At 39.4% G+C, this 17,211-nt stretch overlaps 1 protein-coding gene across 2 annotated transcripts; it reads right to left on the bottom strand.

Moving 5' to 3' along the window:
• Nucleotides 1-31: 31 nt before the first annotated feature.
• Nucleotides 32-17,125, bottom strand: LOC110001713 (integrin alpha-6-like). Of its 2 annotated transcripts, XM_065953928.1 has the most exons (26): nt 16,852-17,125; nt 10,079-10,206; nt 9,873-9,952; nt 8,684-8,945; nt 7,527-7,658; nt 7,180-7,393; nt 6,911-7,104; nt 6,707-6,804; nt 6,439-6,563; nt 6,269-6,358; nt 6,104-6,165; nt 5,749-5,909; nt 5,522-5,665; nt 4,937-5,052; nt 4,665-4,821; nt 3,817-3,900; nt 3,636-3,715; nt 3,421-3,498; nt 3,222-3,324; nt 2,873-3,043; nt 2,590-2,688; nt 2,371-2,481; nt 2,038-2,136; nt 1,781-1,909; nt 1,511-1,587; nt 779-917 (listed from the first exon to the last, which is right to left on the bottom strand). In XM_065953928.1, the coding sequence occupies exons 1-25, from the start codon at nt 17,028-17,030 to the stop codon at nt 1,522-1,524; spliced, it is 3,162 nt and encodes a 1,053-aa protein (XP_065810000.1). In that variant the 5' UTR covers nt 17,031-17,125; the 3' UTR covers nt 779-917; nt 1,511-1,521. The 2 variants fall into 2 exon arrangements, with proteins under 2 accessions (XP_020512881.2, XP_065810000.1); XM_020657225.3 differs by lacking the exon at nt 1,511-1,587 and having other exon boundaries at nt 32-917.
• Nucleotides 17,126-17,211: the final 86 nt, after the last annotated feature.

Below are 17,211 nucleotides of genomic sequence, written 5' to 3'. Positions count from 1 at the left end.
CTTTCATTTGCTTTGATTAATCAAACACATGTAGAAATAATGAACCTTTATTTGAAAAACCTGTATTCACTCTTTGTATTTGACAGCCTTAAATGTGACTTCTGCAGGGGCTTGATTGACAATTTATTTACAAACTGAGTTCTTGACCACTGCGAATAAGTTGCTGTTTAACCTTAAATTAAGGCACCTTTAGCATGTAAAGACGGTGGATTTATCAAAAAGTTAAGGCGGCTGCATTGTAGAAAATGAAGAGGAAAAAAAACACTTCTCAATTAAACATTTTCATAAAGTCACCTGTTTCTGCAATTCACTAGCCTTCAGGCCAGTAACAAAGTTCTCCTCACAAAGAATAAATACCAACAATTCTGCAAAAACATTGAAAAAATGTACATAGAAACTGGAAAACCTCCAACCCTCTGAATAGTCAACACTGTGAAAGTGGTAAATATACAATAACAAGCTTAGACAGAAAGTAGCTGTGCAGGACCATCTCCCACTATGCAACTCTTCTTCCAGTGTTTCATACAGACTTTGTCCAAGATCAGTTCAGGCCCTGACTGAGAATGTGTCATCAAGTATTAAATCCCACATTTTTTATCCTTTTTTTTTTTTTTTTTAACAAACTTTTTTCTTGATATTTACAGCCTACATTGTGCAAAAACAAAGCAGAAAAAAAAAAATTTGCAAAATTTGAAGTTGATCAGTAAGCGACAGGATTTTTTTTTTTTTTTTTTGTCGGATCTCATTTGTTGTTAAGAGTAATGTTCCTTGTCCTGCCATGTTGTCATCCAGGGCTTCTTTTCTGGACTTTCCCAGTTTCCTAACCCAGGGTTTACTGCTCTCTCCTCCCGTTTGATCCGAACAGCACTGTAACTTGGAATCCTATCTTCATATATGGCATGCTTGAAAAAGCCACACTGCAGAGAAGAAAAACAATTCAGACTTTGATGAGGGGGAGAGGATATTTAAGGTCATTGAGAAAAAAAATAGGTTTAATTGACATTTAATGTCATTAGTCAGATTCACGAGCAAGAGTTGAATGCAATGTATCCATTAAGAGGTGTAGACAAGCCATCTGCACCTCTTACAGAGAATAATTCCATTATGCCTTCAATGTAGGTACAATGAAACCTCCATACCAAGTGACAGAATAGGTAACAAAATGAATGAGAAAAAAAAGGATGAAAATGAATGAGATGCAAAACAGTCCCCTTGATGTATTTCATCACAGCAGTAAATGACAGTAGGTGCTTATAAGCCATCACCTCCCCTTGCCATGCATGTAAACTGAAATGATCCACACATAATTATTAAATAAAATAATAATAATAACATGTGTGAGAACCTCTTGGGTATGAACTTTTAGCAGGAAAAAAATCTTTCAGCTGTTATTATAGCATCCATGGCTCAGCATGAGAATTGTCCACTGCCCTGTGAACCCCGGAAAGCAGCGCTTTCGCAGCAAAAAGGAGCGATAGAAACAGTTAAACTCATTCCCTTGTAATTTTACCCTCTCTCTTTTTATGCATTTGGTGTCAGTCTCTCTTTTTCTGATGGATCCTCTTTCTTTTTCCCAAAGAGTCCACACTGAGGAGAGGAAAACTGTTAGAGCATTTGCATAATGTGCTGCTGTGTATACCTACTGTTTGTTTGTGTAGAAGAATTCTACAAAAAGTACAATTTTAGGAAAGACTTTTTCAAATCAAACCATAAAAATGTGGGTGTGCTTTATGTGTTTCTAATAAATAAGAAGGGGTGTCTCCTTGTCATTCAGTCCTACCTTCCATAGAAGGAAAGCCAACAGAGCCAACAACAGCAGCCCAAACAGGACGGACAGCACGATGATCCACCATGGCACTCCTGAGTACACTCCTTCTGCTCGTCTCTCTGGGAACACTGTCAGTCTCACCTGAGGAGAGCAATGAAGCAGCAGGAGATTCATACTATGTAACACAAGCTCAAGTTGTTTTTATGTTTATGCCCTGCAATAACATATATACTAATAATAATGACCTCTCTAAAGTGTCGCATATTTACCTGTGCTTCAGCCTCTTGCAGCAATGTGTTCTTCGTTGTGCTTTCAACACGCAGAGAGGCCTTCACCATCACCTCCACATGATGTAGTTTAGAATAATCCTTTAAAGAAAAATGGAAAGTAAATCATTTTAATATTCATATACTGTAACCAAAATAGTATGGCCACAAAAATGTAGTGCAAGGTTATTTTTGTTCAATTGAAAACATCCAGCTATCACAAACCACACAGAAAAGTTGTCTAACTTTACATTCTGCAACTCTTCTTTAAAGCCATTGAAACAATGTTTTGGTTTTAAAATGGTATAGTTAAGCAAAAACATGAAATTTGACTACCTCTATGAAGGTGCTGTTCCAGATGCGAGAGTTGAGTGTAACCACTGCATTGCTATCCAAGCCGGGCAGGGGGCACTGTATCGTTACACAATTGGCCCCATTCCCACAGGACTGTCGGTAGAGAAGAAAATACAAAGTTACCTTCTTGGTCGCAAAAGCACAATAAAATAACACTATAAAACAAACAAGTTTAATTGGTTGTTGGGGGGGAGGGTTTACCAGAGTTATAAATTTCTTGTCCGTTAAACTTGAAATAGTGCCCTCGTTGTTTCCCTCTGAGTTTTCAGCGGCTCTTCTCATCCTAGGTTGACTTAGTTCCTTAAAACAGAGAAGAAAAGTACATCCACCTTTTAGGTTAAACATTTCTAATTGTTTAACTAAATGTAATTCTATAAACTTCATAGTTCATGCTTCTCCCAGTACACACCACTTAACTACTATGTGTTAGAGTAAACATGCATGCAGAGTGAGCAACACAGCTTGATGGGATGCGTTCACTGACCACATTGAGGGTGTTGATCACATCTTTAGGAGAGCACTTTATGTTCTCCACTCCGGTGGAGCTGATCTTCGTCAGGTAGATCAGCCACTTCCCTGTCTTTGTTTCCCTTGGCCAGTCGATGTAGAGGGTGGCGGCGCCAAAGCCTGACAGGCGCTTTCCCAGATTAACTATCTGTAAATGAAGACAGGAACAATCTGATAATATGATATTTATTACCTGACTGTAGAACGTGTACATTTAATATGCCTTGTTAAGATATACAAAAAAATACAAAGAAATAGAGAATACATTTCAGGATTGCTGTTCAGAACTAGCCACTTTGACAACAAAATGATTTTCTTGAACTCACTCTGAACTGGTGTGTGACCTCACTGCCAATGTCACTCTCAGCCTTCATGGCCACCTCACCTTTGACCTTTCCTGTGAAGTAGAGCTGAGATGGCTGTACTATTCTGGAGAGAGAGAAAAACAAATGCAGATACTGTAATGTTTAGGTGCAAATGTGTGTGTGTTTGGGGCGAGATCTTTTGTGCGTGCTTGATTCTTACCCTGTCAAGGAAAGCTGCAGCTTGATGGTCACCTTTGCCTTTGCCTTCACAGGAGTTAAGTCCAGCTGGACACTTGTCCTGTCAGACCAGAGTTTGCAAAACAGGTCAGGTCAGATACTCAAATGTTTGAGAGTAAACATATTTTATTTCAAAATCAATCACACAGCATTTTGAAAAATATAGATTGATGTTATTAAGTAGTTACATATACTGACGTATTTAGCTGAAGATTAACTTCCAGTTCAGTGGTGTTGGAAGAGATGCTTAATGTACTCAGATAAATGTAGAAGGTTGCCTGCATACACAAACACAGAAACATTATATACATATAGACACAGTATAAACATTGATACCTGTGCAGAGGAATAAAAACATTGCCAAAAGAATTTCTCTCACCTGTGCGTCACGTTTGAAGGGATTTCCAAGCTCACAATTTACCTTAGAACCATCGTTATTGGCACTGCAGGATACATGCCGCTCCTGAAATCAGTAATCATTTCTAATCAGAACCACAAAATAGTGGGTTTTTCTTTATTATTATTTTATATGATAGGACAGTAGGGAGTGACATGGAATATTGGGAGGAGAGGGTGGTGGAGACATGCAGTAAATGTTTGCGTGTCAGGCTCAAACCAGGGACAACATTCAAAGCAAGGACTGCAGTCTCGGCACATGGGTCACACAACCTTAAAGCTGAGCTTATCCAGCGCCACAACCATTTGTGATTCTGTCTTTAAAAGTGGTGGTGATTGGTTACTTCCTGAACCTCCTACCATACACGGCTGGATTGAAATTGTAAATTATATTTATGTTATGGAAAGGATCACTTTTTTTTGTTTGCGTCTACAGAAGGAAGTTTTTGTTAAACTCTGGTCCAAGTGGGTTAAATATGTGAAACCACTGCAGACAGATTTTGTGGAGGTGATCTTGTGACGTTGTCTTGTCTTAGCAAACCCCATTTAATTTAGCTGAATCTTTTATTTATTTGCTTATTTGCCTATTTTTTTTCTCTCTCTCTAGTATTGTTTCTGATATATATATATTTTTATTCATTTTGAACGCACACTTTATCTCTCCCACACTGTATTTAGTTCTTTATGTTTATATTTTAAAAGCTGAGGACTGCAAAAGAGACTTAATTGCTTTTCTGTGACAATGCTCTGTAATATTGTTGCTGTCCAAAGTCTAAAATAAAGAATAATAAAAATAAAAAAAGTGGTTGTGATGGAGAAAGAGAGACTTACAGTAGCTGGAATGCGAGAAGCAGTATAGGTAAGTGATTGTGGAAAGACGGCTTCCAACGAGGCTTCATGAGCATCATCCCCGTTCGGATTGGTAACATGGACCTCCAGGACAACGTCCCTCTGTTCATTGAGTGAGATCACTGGCACTCCATTCTCACTTCAGAGGGAGAAAAAAGCTATTAGGCAAAATTCCAGTGACTTTGTATGTTTATTGCCTTCAGAAAAACAGTTACTCTTGTGATAGAGGTGTCTATATGTGTGTATGCTCTTACAGTTGTAATTCAGTGAAGGTGTCTCCGTCGATTGGCCTGTGGCCGTAGCGATATTTCACCTGCAATTTGCTCTGACAAATGTTGTCGCTGGCACATCCCTCCTTCAGGAAATTCACCTATAACCATATTCACACAAAAGAGGATCCAGTAGATGCAGTGTTATCATCAATCAATCATAAGCACATCGAGAAAAGAATTGTGTTTCTTCTGGGGCTGCAAAAAGCAATCTATTCCTGCATCAATGATTTTGATCCTTTTGAATGGTTTCAGTCATGTTTCAAGTTTAAAACATCAGACATCAGCTGGGTCTAGCTTTTACATTCTGAGGATTCTGAGGATTTCCTGCTTTTGTAATTTATGACAGCAAATGAATGAGTATTTTGGTTTTGGACTGTTGGTTTGACGAAGGAAGCTATCTGTTGAGGTCATTTTGACTTTTTACACATTGCAATTTGCTTTTTTTACCACAATATTTTGACATAGACAAGACTAACAGATAACAATTTAAAAATGAAAATAAACAGCAGATTTATTCAATTCATGGTTGCAGCCCTACATCATACATAAGTAATTAATCATAAATACCAATGATCGAGTTGTCGCTGGCTCATTGGCGTCCAGGACCGGAGCCAGTGGAGCATTTGAGCTCTGCCTGCGTTTACGTGTGGATTCCTGGATTTCCACAGATACATCGATGGGGATCCCACGCAGCTTGTCTCGAATATTGTCCTGCAGAATGATGACACTTAACCACTTTACACACAACCAACAACACACTTCAAAGTTAAAACAAAATTCAATAGAGTCATTACCTGCACAGAAATCTTTTTAGTAATGCACTGTTTCTTATCTTTGTCCAGGCTCATGACTCCTTTGGACTCGAACGTACTATCAGGAGAATCGACGAAGGTCACCCTAGAATTTCGCGAGTCCTTCCTAATGTCAGCGTCAGCCTGGATGGAGTAGGCCACCGCTAGATGGGGTAAAGACAAAAAGATAGAAAGAGGAAGATAAAGAATGACAAGATGGAAAATGAATTTAGTTCAAAACTTTAGCCTCTCTTTAACTGTGTGCTATTTATATTATAAGCATGGTTTCTTGCTATTGAATTTCTGTTTTTATGACATTTCACCCATTTGATTTAAGAAAAAAGACTAGTTAGCGTACTCAGTTTCGGGGAGTAGGTCGCTGGGTTGGCAGTGTAGGTGAAGCATGCCTCGACATCCAAGCTGAGGACATAGTTCATCCACAGTCAGACACTAAACTCTTGAACAGACAGGATATTACATTAACTTTTTCGATAAAAAAATAAACAATTAATTAATTGGGTACCAGAAGTTTTTGCCGCAGTTCTTCTTAGTGAGGTCGATTTCTTTTGGGGAGATCTTGATCTCCTTTTTGATGTTGATAACAGGACGCGCTCTGAGAGGAAAGAACTAAGTGAGCAAATCTTTAACGAGGATGAGATATGTTTGGAGGGGGAAATGTACCAGTTCACTCACCTGTAGACAAATACAGAGTCAGAGAGAGATCCGATAGCCAGGTCAGGGTAGGTGTTACCGTCCAAGTCCATATTGCCTGCCAAAGAGTAACCAAACAGCTTAGCTCCTGGCTGGCTTAACAGAACCTAGAGCAAGAAAAAAAAACAATTTTATATGACAGCAAACCATTATGGATAGTTATTTCATTATTCTTTTCATAAATGAAGAATGCATGCCTTAAAAACAAATCACTGCTGAAAATACAAATTCCACCAACTGTATAACAAACCTGAGAAGCTTCTTCAGATTTGAGTCCTGTGACTGATCCATGGAAAATGTAAACCTTGCCGGCACCATCATTGTCGTAAGGAGCTCCTACTGCAAAATCTGACAGTAAGAAAAACAAGAGTGGCCTTACTTCAGGTGGATACAAATGTATCTAGATTTACTTCGAGGATAGACATGTGTACAAAAACAAACATTGTAGCCCCACCATGGAAACCGTCCTGATTGATGTCTCCCAAATTTTTTACAGCCAGGCCAAACATGGAGTCCTGAGGTCCATCTATTCTTTTGGGTTTGGCTTTGTTCCATTTTCCTGCTTTGTTGACATACACATAGATGGCGCCTCCGATGTCTCCATCCTTTTCAAAGTACTGAGGTGCTCCCACCACTATGTCCTCCCATCTAACAGATAAACATTTTTGTGAGTAAAAAGCACCTTTCAAAGCTGAAATTACAGATTGTTAGTTCTAGCCTTACCCGTCCCCATTGAGATCCACTACGGTCACATCGTAGCCAAAGGATGAGGCCAGGCCTTCTCCTTTAAGCGTGAACTCTTCTACCAAGATGTTTCCACTATCACCTTTTTTCAAGAGCACCACCGCACCACTATGGTATGCTCTTGGAGCTCCCGCCACCACAGTCAGCTCATCTTTCGGGTTCGTCAGGTGAGTCCCAGAGTCTAAAGAGAAGCCTAGGAGACAGAGTCATAAGAAAGCTTGACTACATGGTCAGAGATACTTTGAATTGTTTCTTTGTGAGAATGGAGTGACTTAAGTGTTGGGAATAAGACTGGCAGTGAATTAAGAGAGCAAGCAGTGATTTACCGAGGTAGCTATTGGGAGGAGCAGGGATCAGTTCAGGATCCTTATCGTTCTCGTCTCCAGCCTCAAAAGGACCATCTTCATAGATGCCAAGCTCTAACAGGGTATCATTTTTTTGCTCCAAGCGTACAATACCTAGAGAAGACAAAAAAGGCAAAAGTTAAGACAGGAGAGAACTGGTGTTATAGAAAACAGAAAAAAAAGCATTGAGGGCAAATATAATAAATACATCCAATACTATAGATTGATAATAAAGCACATGCAAAGTTATATTCTGAATAGCTCATAGTATTCTGTTGTTAGACTTGTTCAGTTTATCATTAGAGAAGCCTCCAATACAACCTGAAAATGGGTGTCCACTAGTTAGTATGTAAGACAATGCACTGATTCATGGCTATAATTTATAAGCCCCTTCAAAAAATGTACTTAGCTTCTCTTTCTGCTGCTATCTACACAGCAAAAATGTGATTCATGGTTACCACAACGTACTGCTGTTATAGGACAGAAAAGAGAGCAGTGCACTGCTAGCAGCAAGCTCAACATTAGCCAAAGCTAGCAAAATATCTGCAGTTAAGTCAGTTGTTTTCCCATCACACAATTTAAGGCTGATTCATTTAATCTAAATCGCAGCACGATCGGCAGAGGTCACAGGTCAAGCTGTCTAACTCTGCTTATTTGTAGCTGCTCACATAGAGTGTAGCATAGAGGTCAAAGCTAGCAAAATGTCAGCTATCAGTGTTTTTCCATTAGTCCTACACATTTTAAGGCTGCGACTTTGAATCAAAGCCAGAAACCCCCCAAAACAGAGCCCTTTCAGGCCCAAAATCAACTCTGCGACACACTTTGGCGGACACAAGACGTCAGCAGACCACAAGTTGAGATGATGCTAACATTAGCTTAGCTTGTTTCTAAGCAATCAGTTTGTTTTGAGGTCAGGTTTCTTTCGACGTACGGAGTCAGACCATAAAACAAGGCTTGACACGTCTCATTCTTACATGGTTATACATCTGTCATAAAACTGTGAAATAATAATAAATATTCTATCACACTGGTATCAGAGAGGTTCTGGCTATTGGCCAATTCTCAATTTTAGGTATCAGATTAAATAACAAATTAAATTAGAAAATCACTTAACTACAAGCTATCACACATTAGAATACCTTTCCAATTGTATGCTCCAGGAGCCCCAAAGATGAGGTAGTGGTATTGCTTGTCAAATGTGGCCGAAAGGCCCTGCTGGCAGGAACCAAACAGCTCGTGGCCTCTAGGCCGGCTCTCACAGAAATGCCAGTTGTCTCCTTCCTCAGTTGAAGCGGGATCAATGGTCAAGTCCTGATCCAACACAACACACCGGCCGATAATGTCACGGGATTCAAGCTGAGTCCCCATATTGCCTCGACGCTGGTAGCGATGGGCACAGGTCTTCCAGGGAAACAGAAAGAAAGTGATTGATTTGTGGTGAAAGAAGGCATAGTGGTCAAGCAACATTTCCTTAGCATTTCAGTAGCTTAAAAGGTTTTTTGTATCATTGAAATGTAAGTTTGAAAATTTAGTTTTGGATGTTTTATTTAAAAAAGGAAGAAAGAAAGATGTCACTTGAACAACATTAAACAACATTGAAAATAATGATCAAAAATCACCCCATGTCTTACAATTTGTATTTTTATTTGATTTATTCTGTTTTATTTATTTTTTTATTTCTATTTGATTTATTTGGTTCTGTATGAATTTACAAAAAAGTGAAAAGAGGAAGCACTCTATTGTCTGACCACAAATAAACAATATGTACAAATGTCTGTGAATACGTATGTGTGATTCCAAATAAAATTAAAAATAATAATAATAATGATCAATTGCAGTTCTTATGTATTTATCCACTTGCCTTATTGCATATCACTTATTAAACTGTCCTGTTTAAATCCAAGACACATTTTTAAGGGATTTAGTATCTTATTTTTATACATTTCCCTGTAAGCATGGCATGTTTGAGGACCTTGATATAACGTGCAATATTGTCATGAATTTAAAATAAATGTTGGTTTGAATGTGTCTGGAAATTCAGAAGGGCTGAAACTTGTGAATATTGTCATTATCAAGTCTTGTTAGAATAGTGTAGTCACTAAAAAGTCACTCAAATCTGAATGTCTTGTTATGTTCATGTAGGAAAAGGCCCTTACTGGAGAACTTTTCGCTGTTTTATTGGTTTAAAAAAACAGTTGCTGATTAAATTTTTTGTTGATCGGCTAATCCATTTATTCACTTACTGTTTAAGCTCAGCACTTAGGTTTGAACTATCAAACTGAAACTGTTTCATCTAAAGATCAGAGTCAGATAAAAACACAGTCTCACCAAAACCTTTCCTCCTGGCCCCTGACTGCTGACTGACACTCCCATCCACTGGTTCTCTTTACTTTCTTTTGAAGTATCCTCTACACATAGGTTTGGGGTAAAAGAGGCACAGACAGACAGATTATTGGCTCAAGTATACAGAAAAGGTATGTAAAATGTATTAAAAAAATGCTAGAAAAATGTACAGATGTCCCTGGCAATCTCACCGTTGTTGTCAAAGGGAATTCTGGTACAGCCCGTTGAGGTGGAGGTCATGTCACAGCTGTATAGTCCTCCTGTCACATTAGATTTATGACCACTCAGGGCTTTTGCTCTCGGGGCTCCCACCAGCAGCCTGTATCACACACATCAATTAATCTATTAACAGAGATGCATGTAGATCAGTACATTGTAAATTTAATCATTACATAATCACATCAATGTTGTTATACGTGGCTTCATGCTTTCTATGTAATCTAAGATTTAAGTTTATTTTAGGTATAATCTGAGTTTCATGTACCAATGTTATGCATTTTGTAATCAACTTTATTTCAATCAGTTGCAAAATTTTACATCTTATGTAATGCATTCTATTTTTATATTTATTACAACTATTCATACCAGTTTGGTTTCACCTTTCATTTTATTGTGTGGGCACTTAATCCTTTCTTTAATGATTTTTTTGTCCTTTTCACTTGCATTTATTTTCCACATTGTAAGGCACTTTGAGCTGCACTTCTTGTAGAAAGGGTTCTATACAAATGGAGATATTTCTTGAGGCGCAGGTGGGCTAGCGGTGAGGTGGTGCCCCATGTATGGAGGCTATAGTCCACCAAGCGGACGGTGCCAGTTCAAGTCCGACCTGTGGCTCATCTTTCACATGTCTTCCCCACTCTCTCTCCCCCATTTCCTACTCTATCCACTGTCCTATCAAATAGGCAAAGATATACAGTAAATCAAAAAATAAAAGTGAAGGATAAGCAATTGTTAAAAAGGCTCAAGTAGCCACAAGACAGCACACATATCTGGGCCTCTGAAATAGAAGCGTTCCAGCATTTCTTCCATTTTACAGATTATATTATCACACATTCCAGTCTACTGTGTCGCACAGCAGCCATATTGACACACTCTAACACACACACACACACACATGCACACATGCACACACAAACACACACACACCAACAAACTGATATTCCATGTCCTTACAGTCAAAGACCCCTTTCAAATGCCTGCTGTGTTTGATTGAACCAGGCCCTATCTCTCTTTTCATGCACACACACACATACATACACACACACACACACACACGCACACATGCACGCACGCACACATGCACGCACGCACGCACGCACACACACACACACACACACACACACACACACACACACACACACACACACACACACACACACACACACACACACACAGGCTGCCTTTGTGGACAGGGACAAGGGCAAATGCCACACCCAAGTCTTGACGACAGGCACCCAGTTCTCAGGGTTTCTTACAGAGTAAAGCTGTCAGTCACTTGAACTGATGCTTTGTGGAGGTTTTAGGTTTTACCGTGGACAGCAGGGCACACACACACACACACACACACACACACACACACACACTGGCAGTACCCCTCCAATCGCTCCTTTTCTCTCTCTGTGTATGTTCCAGGAGCTCGCTCTGCCTGGCCTTGACCTTTACAGTTAATGTTGTGCAGCACACTGTTCTAACTAGATCAGATTAGACAAAGCCATTTTTAGCTGGAACACAAAGAATTCTCAGATTCACAACATCTGTGAGGGAGTTTACTGAGACATATAGCCAGAGTGAAGAGGTGAGGCATAATATGATCAGCATGTCTAGAGAGCAGACCCCAATACACTGAGTTCTAACAGTATGTAGGAGAGACTATAACGCCTACTTTAGAGTGTGTAAATTATCATAAATATTTAACCAAACAGAAGTGGTGTGGATCAGCACAAACAATCAATTTATTTATATGGCATGCAAAAATATGGCTAGATTAAACTGTCAGTTCAGTCTTTAAATGGCTTTCACAGGACTGTCAGGCAGATTAAGAAAATATGACAAAATGTCAAAATTATTAAACTAACCAGAACACGTTATCAGAAAAGAAGCACTTTTTTTTTTGTTTTGTGACCACTGGATTGGTTTAGCCTTGTTTTCAAAACCAGAGTACTATAATTTGGGCACTTATCCCACCTAACAAGTGTCCATTCCAGAATATGCAAACAAAAATGGGAGAAGATCACTAGACTTTTGATACCACACAGTGTGAAGTCAACCCTGTGCCTCTTCAGGCTGGAAAACGCAATTGTTTACACTAAATGAAAAGAACAGGACACGTGCATTTCTGTCAAAGATGACAAAAACAAATGAAAGAGCTTTGGAAATAATTTACGTGTCTAACGGTGAATCCAAGGGTGGCTCAACCCAGCGTCCATTATCCTGTGACTTAGGATGCCAATGGAATAGAAGTGAAAAGTTTTCCAAGATGCTGTGCATTCTGGGAAATAAGGGTCATTGGTTCTAGGGTCTCTGCTGCATTAATAGAGAAGGGATACTGTAGTTTATGATACTCAGTGCCTATTGTTATCTGTTTCCTTTTGGATTAATGCAACCAAAAAGTAACATTTACACGTCAACAAAAAATACTATTTTGAACAAATAACTTACAACTGTAGCTGCAAATCAAGCGGCAGCCTATTGAAAAATAAATCCACTGCAGAAAGAAAACTGGAGTTCTTAAGAGTGTCCACTGAAGGCTGGCAAAAAAAAACAAGAAATCTACACTAGAACACATATTGAAAGGCTATGGGTGGGATTTTTATAACTCATATGTTTTGATTACACTAAGGCTAAGAGTTTAATACATTAGGCAGTATAAGGGGTTGTGGCTGATTTGACTGACAGTTGTAGCTTGCCAGGAGGCTAGGCTTCACTTTAGCTAGCTTTGTTAGTTTTTCATCATTTGGATTATGCAAAGCTAGACGTCGGGCTGCATGAGCCAAATGGGTGCGTTTCGGCAATCGCCACTGGGCCTGCCTCAACTACTCCACCTCTTTGCCTGCTTCTTGATTAGCTGGGAGTTAGTTGGAGTCAGCATTTCCAATGCTCGGATTGTCACCATTGGTCTTTATAATTGCCTCTTCAAAAACCTATGGATGACTTCACTGAAACTACATCCATGTTTAATACTGTACAGTTAATGCTACAAATGCATTATTACAATGATAGTTTCCTTGTCATGATTTTGAAAATAGAGACTAATCTCAATGGACACCAATTGTCTCAATTACTACACACTATTTTGGGTATTTGCCATTGAAAAGTGGAGTTGGCATTATGTGTCAGGGCCTGACACTGTGATGAGGCCATCTGCGCTGTCAAACTGACAGTGACCTATCTGTGTATCTAATCATTCAACACCAGCAGAGGAAGCACCAACACATGGGCTAAGTCTGCAGGAAGGACAAAGACAAACACAACTGAGACAAACACACTGACGGCAGCCTCTCCAACAGGAAACCAGTGACCAGCGCAGAGTGACCATTAGAGAGAGAGAGAGAGAGAGAAAGAGAGAGAGAGAAATCCAATTAAGAGAGACAATTTGTTTTTTGCTTTTTTTTCTTACTTGGAAACACCCAGTGGTGCCCTATCAACTAGAGGCATTCCCCTCCAAATGGGTTGCAGATCCAGAGGCTTTTTTTTTTTTTTTTTTTTTATCACGTGTTACCCAACCTCTCCCTACATCAGCAGGCTGGATTCTGACAGCTGCCCAGATGTAAATGTGATTTATGTTCCTCTCTGCATTCCTTCAGCATCACTTTTTTATTTTTTTCAAGATTCTTTCACTCCATCTTGCTTTGATGTTAGGTAACCTCAGACAACCTGAGAGCAAGACAGAAAAGGGAGCTTGAAACTCTTTCTCTCTTCCTTTAATCATTTCTTTTCTTCTTTTCTTTCTTTTGATATTACAATCTATTTCTCAAGAACACACACACATTCATCACAAGCATTAACTTCTTTCTCTTGCACATTTAGCACACATCATCCAAGATTGTAATCTTCTTTAAGCCTCAGTCTGTCACCTCCTCCCTCTTCTCCCCACTCATGCAATTGGCGCTTTCCCACTTGATTTTATGATAGGGACAGCTCCATCGGGTAATTATGACAGCCATGGAATGCTTCACACACGCACAAATAGAAAAACACACATGCAGATATAAGATCGCATCATCTCCTGCAGGTACACGTAAGACTTGTCACTGAGGGACCTAACAAAACTCTTTCTTTGGCATGCATGGCTGGTAAAGAATTGTGACTCAGTGTGCACACCCAGCAGTGAAGAGACACAAATGTGGGAGGGGGACACAATCACACACACACACTTCTACTTCTTCTCACATGTTGCTACAATCCATGTTAATGAACTCTCTAAGGAAAAGAAAATCCAAAGTCAGCACAAAAAAAGTCGATCAATCAATCCATCTCTTCTTTCCCCTCCCTCAGGTTAGGAATTTTTCAGCAGCAGTTTGAGCTCTCTGACGCTCGTCCAAGTCACTGACAACATGGCAACGCCTCAGTGCACAGCCACAGCACGCATCAGCAACGTTAGAACACACCAAACACGCACCAACACACTCATACACACAAAGCACATGGATGCATGTGCACACACACACACACACAAATACACAGCCAACAGGGAGAGCACATTCCACCACTTTAACAGCAGGTTGAGCACCGTCACCTCCAAAACAAACATGGCTTCCTGCTTGGACATGCACACACACTTTCAAACTTGTGCTATAAGTTCACAAATGCAGAGGATGTTTCAAGTTCATTAAAGCTGGTTAGAGAGAAGACTGTAACACATCAGACTTGTTAACAAACTATGTACCTGACACCAGATTAGGGCAACTAGTGCATGAGGGTAGGGAAAAATGAAAACCTGAGTGAATTTACATCCATCAAAAACAAGGATTACAGCTGCAAACAGAGTCAATTATTTTATTATTTTATTATTTATTAACTAACTTAGTCATTCAGAAGTTTGATCAGTAATTGTCAGACAACAATGTCAGAAAAAAATGCCCTGCACACCCACTCCATTGATGTACTACAAATACAGTCAAAACAAACCACAACAACAAACATATCTCCATATTTCTTCAGATAAAAGTGTCAAATAAAAAATCCAAGATTTTTTTTCCATTTGTTTCATTCCAGTACTGGTTCAGTAGCTACGAGTTCTCCTAACAACTTAATTTACAGTGTCTACACTTTTTGTTGTCTTCCCTTTCACATAAACTGAAATGTGTTTGTTTTCTTGAATTATTTTTACAACTTGAAGCAGGAGGACTCCGGGCTGGCTTTGGTCTTGTGCTGATCACCATGTGTCTCTCATTTAGACACAGCCTAAAACTAGGGCACAAACTGATAGTGTGTGTGTGTGTGTGTGTGTGTGTGTGTGTGTGTGTGTGTGTGTGTGTGTGTGTGTGTGCATGCGTGCGTGTGTGTTTGCTACAGTGCAGCATCACTAATAGTGAGTAAATTATTAAAAAGTTATGAAGAGTATTTATTCTTTATATGAAAGGTTTGTCTGTGCCAAGATCAGATACCTGACATGACGGTGAACATACTTCGGTGACCATCAGGTATTAGCACTATAAACACCAATACTAAAGGAAAGTTTCACTCAACACATGTTGACTTGCTATAAGCTATAAGTCTGTGTATTGATCAGATCTGTATACAACATCCGTTGAAAAATGCAAAGTTAGCATAAATTGCATTTAATAAAAATACAGAAATATAATATTCTGCATAATTGCAACTTAGGCTACTGTATGCAACAGACACTATGAAAAGTTCCTCTACACTTTCTCAAGTGCTGTAAGAAAGAACACTGTAGTTTTTAACGCAAATATGTTTACTTACCAGCTATAAACAGCTAGTACACATAATATCACAATTACTATATGGTTTCATTCATTTTGATCAAGGCTGTATACTCATCATACACATGTCCACGGCGAACTTATAAAAGACAGCATCAGCAGCTGTGTTGACTCTTCATGTTTATTTGTTTTTGTACTGAGTTCCTGCCTTTGCTTTGTCTGTCAAATCACTTTTTTTTAATTACATCTTTATTATAACTACTTATGTAACATTTTCAAAGCAGGACTTTGACTTTTAACAGAGTATTTTTACAGTAAGTTACTGCTTTCTCTACAGACCTTCATACTTCCTCCCTGTCTAATTAGGCTACAAGTCAGCAAAACCATTTAAAGTCACTTAAATGACAAACGTGTACATTTTTGTGGGTCCATTGTAGAGACTGTGACTGGTCTGATCTCAGGTCAGTTAATATTCATGCTTATTAACCAGTGAGCACTTGATGGCTGTTAACCTTTATGTTGGGTGACAACGCCCTCTGATTCAATGCCCCTAAAAACGCCAAGACTGATTAAATGAGATGTTTTTGTAGCTAAACGCTCGAGGCTCAGTTTCACCCCCCGGTAGAAAGTCTCAAATGTCGGCGCGCGACTTGCGTGCACGTGAAGTTCTTTTATTGATGTCGAATAAATATATAACTAGAAGGAAAGACTCACCAAAGATTAACCATTTTATTCTAACCTGCTACAGTCAGGGTAATGGTTTTCTGAAGCTACTGTTTTATGGAAAACTGTAAAGAAAGAAACCACCTGCGACACACCTTTGCTCAAACGGTTCCGTATCCTATTAGCACCCTACTGTCATTTTACAGCTTGAATGATGTCTGAAGTTCTCAAAAATAGGTTTAAAGAGGCTAGCCTACTTCACCTTCTGGAACAGCTCTGACAGTCTTAAAATAAAGCTAAAATTGTCTACATTGCTGAGAGTTATTTGACATGTGAAGCGTGTTTCCAAGGCTCTGGCGATACACAAAAAAAACTCCAAACTTGATCGTCTTTGAACACAGATGTGTGGCACTTACATTCTCTTGTTATCTGGTTTAAGCTGCCAATGCATCGCGAGAGAGAAGCCAAACAAGCTACCCGGGTCCCCGCTCTTCTTCAGGACACTATCGGTGTCCAGGTTGAAAGCCGACAGCCGCAGACATCCAGAGAGAAAGACGAGCAGCCACAGGCCACAGGTGATCCTGCTGCCCTCCATGAGAAATAATCTAATAAATAATAAACTCCCTTGAACTGCTGAGATGAGAGTTCTTACTGCAGGAGGTGCAGGAAGGCGACTAACTGACTACAGGAGTGTTGAATGTTGTCCACTTTACTTGCACAGGCTGCCCCTCCCACTGGTCTCTCCTGGCACACACACACACTCACACACACTCACA

Source organism: Labrus bergylta, chromosome 4 (assembly GCF_963930695.1).
Source record: "Labrus bergylta chromosome 4, fLabBer1.1, whole genome shotgun sequence".
Taxonomy (NCBI): Eukaryota; Metazoa; Chordata; class Actinopteri; order Labriformes; family Labridae; genus Labrus; species Labrus bergylta.
The sequence above is the reverse complement of the archived record's forward strand: the minus strand, read 5'-3'. Positions and strand labels throughout refer to the sequence as shown.

What these genes read in the sequence shown, in the direction of transcription:
- LOC110001713 (XM_020657225.3), bottom strand. Translation starts at nt 17,030, where the DNA reads ATGGAGGGCAGCAGGATCACCTGTGGCCTGTGGCTGCTCGTCTTTCTC. An exon ending in CTGCAGCTTTCCTTGACAGG is followed by an intron (nt 3,325 to 3,420) that starts GTAAGAATCAAG and finishes CTCTCTCTCCAG; the next exon opens with AATAGTACAGCCATCTCAGC. An exon ending in TGCAAGAGGCTGAAGCACAG is followed by an intron (nt 1,910 to 2,037) that starts GTAAATATGCGA and finishes TGCTCTCCTCAG; the next exon opens with GTGAGACTGACAGTGTTCCC.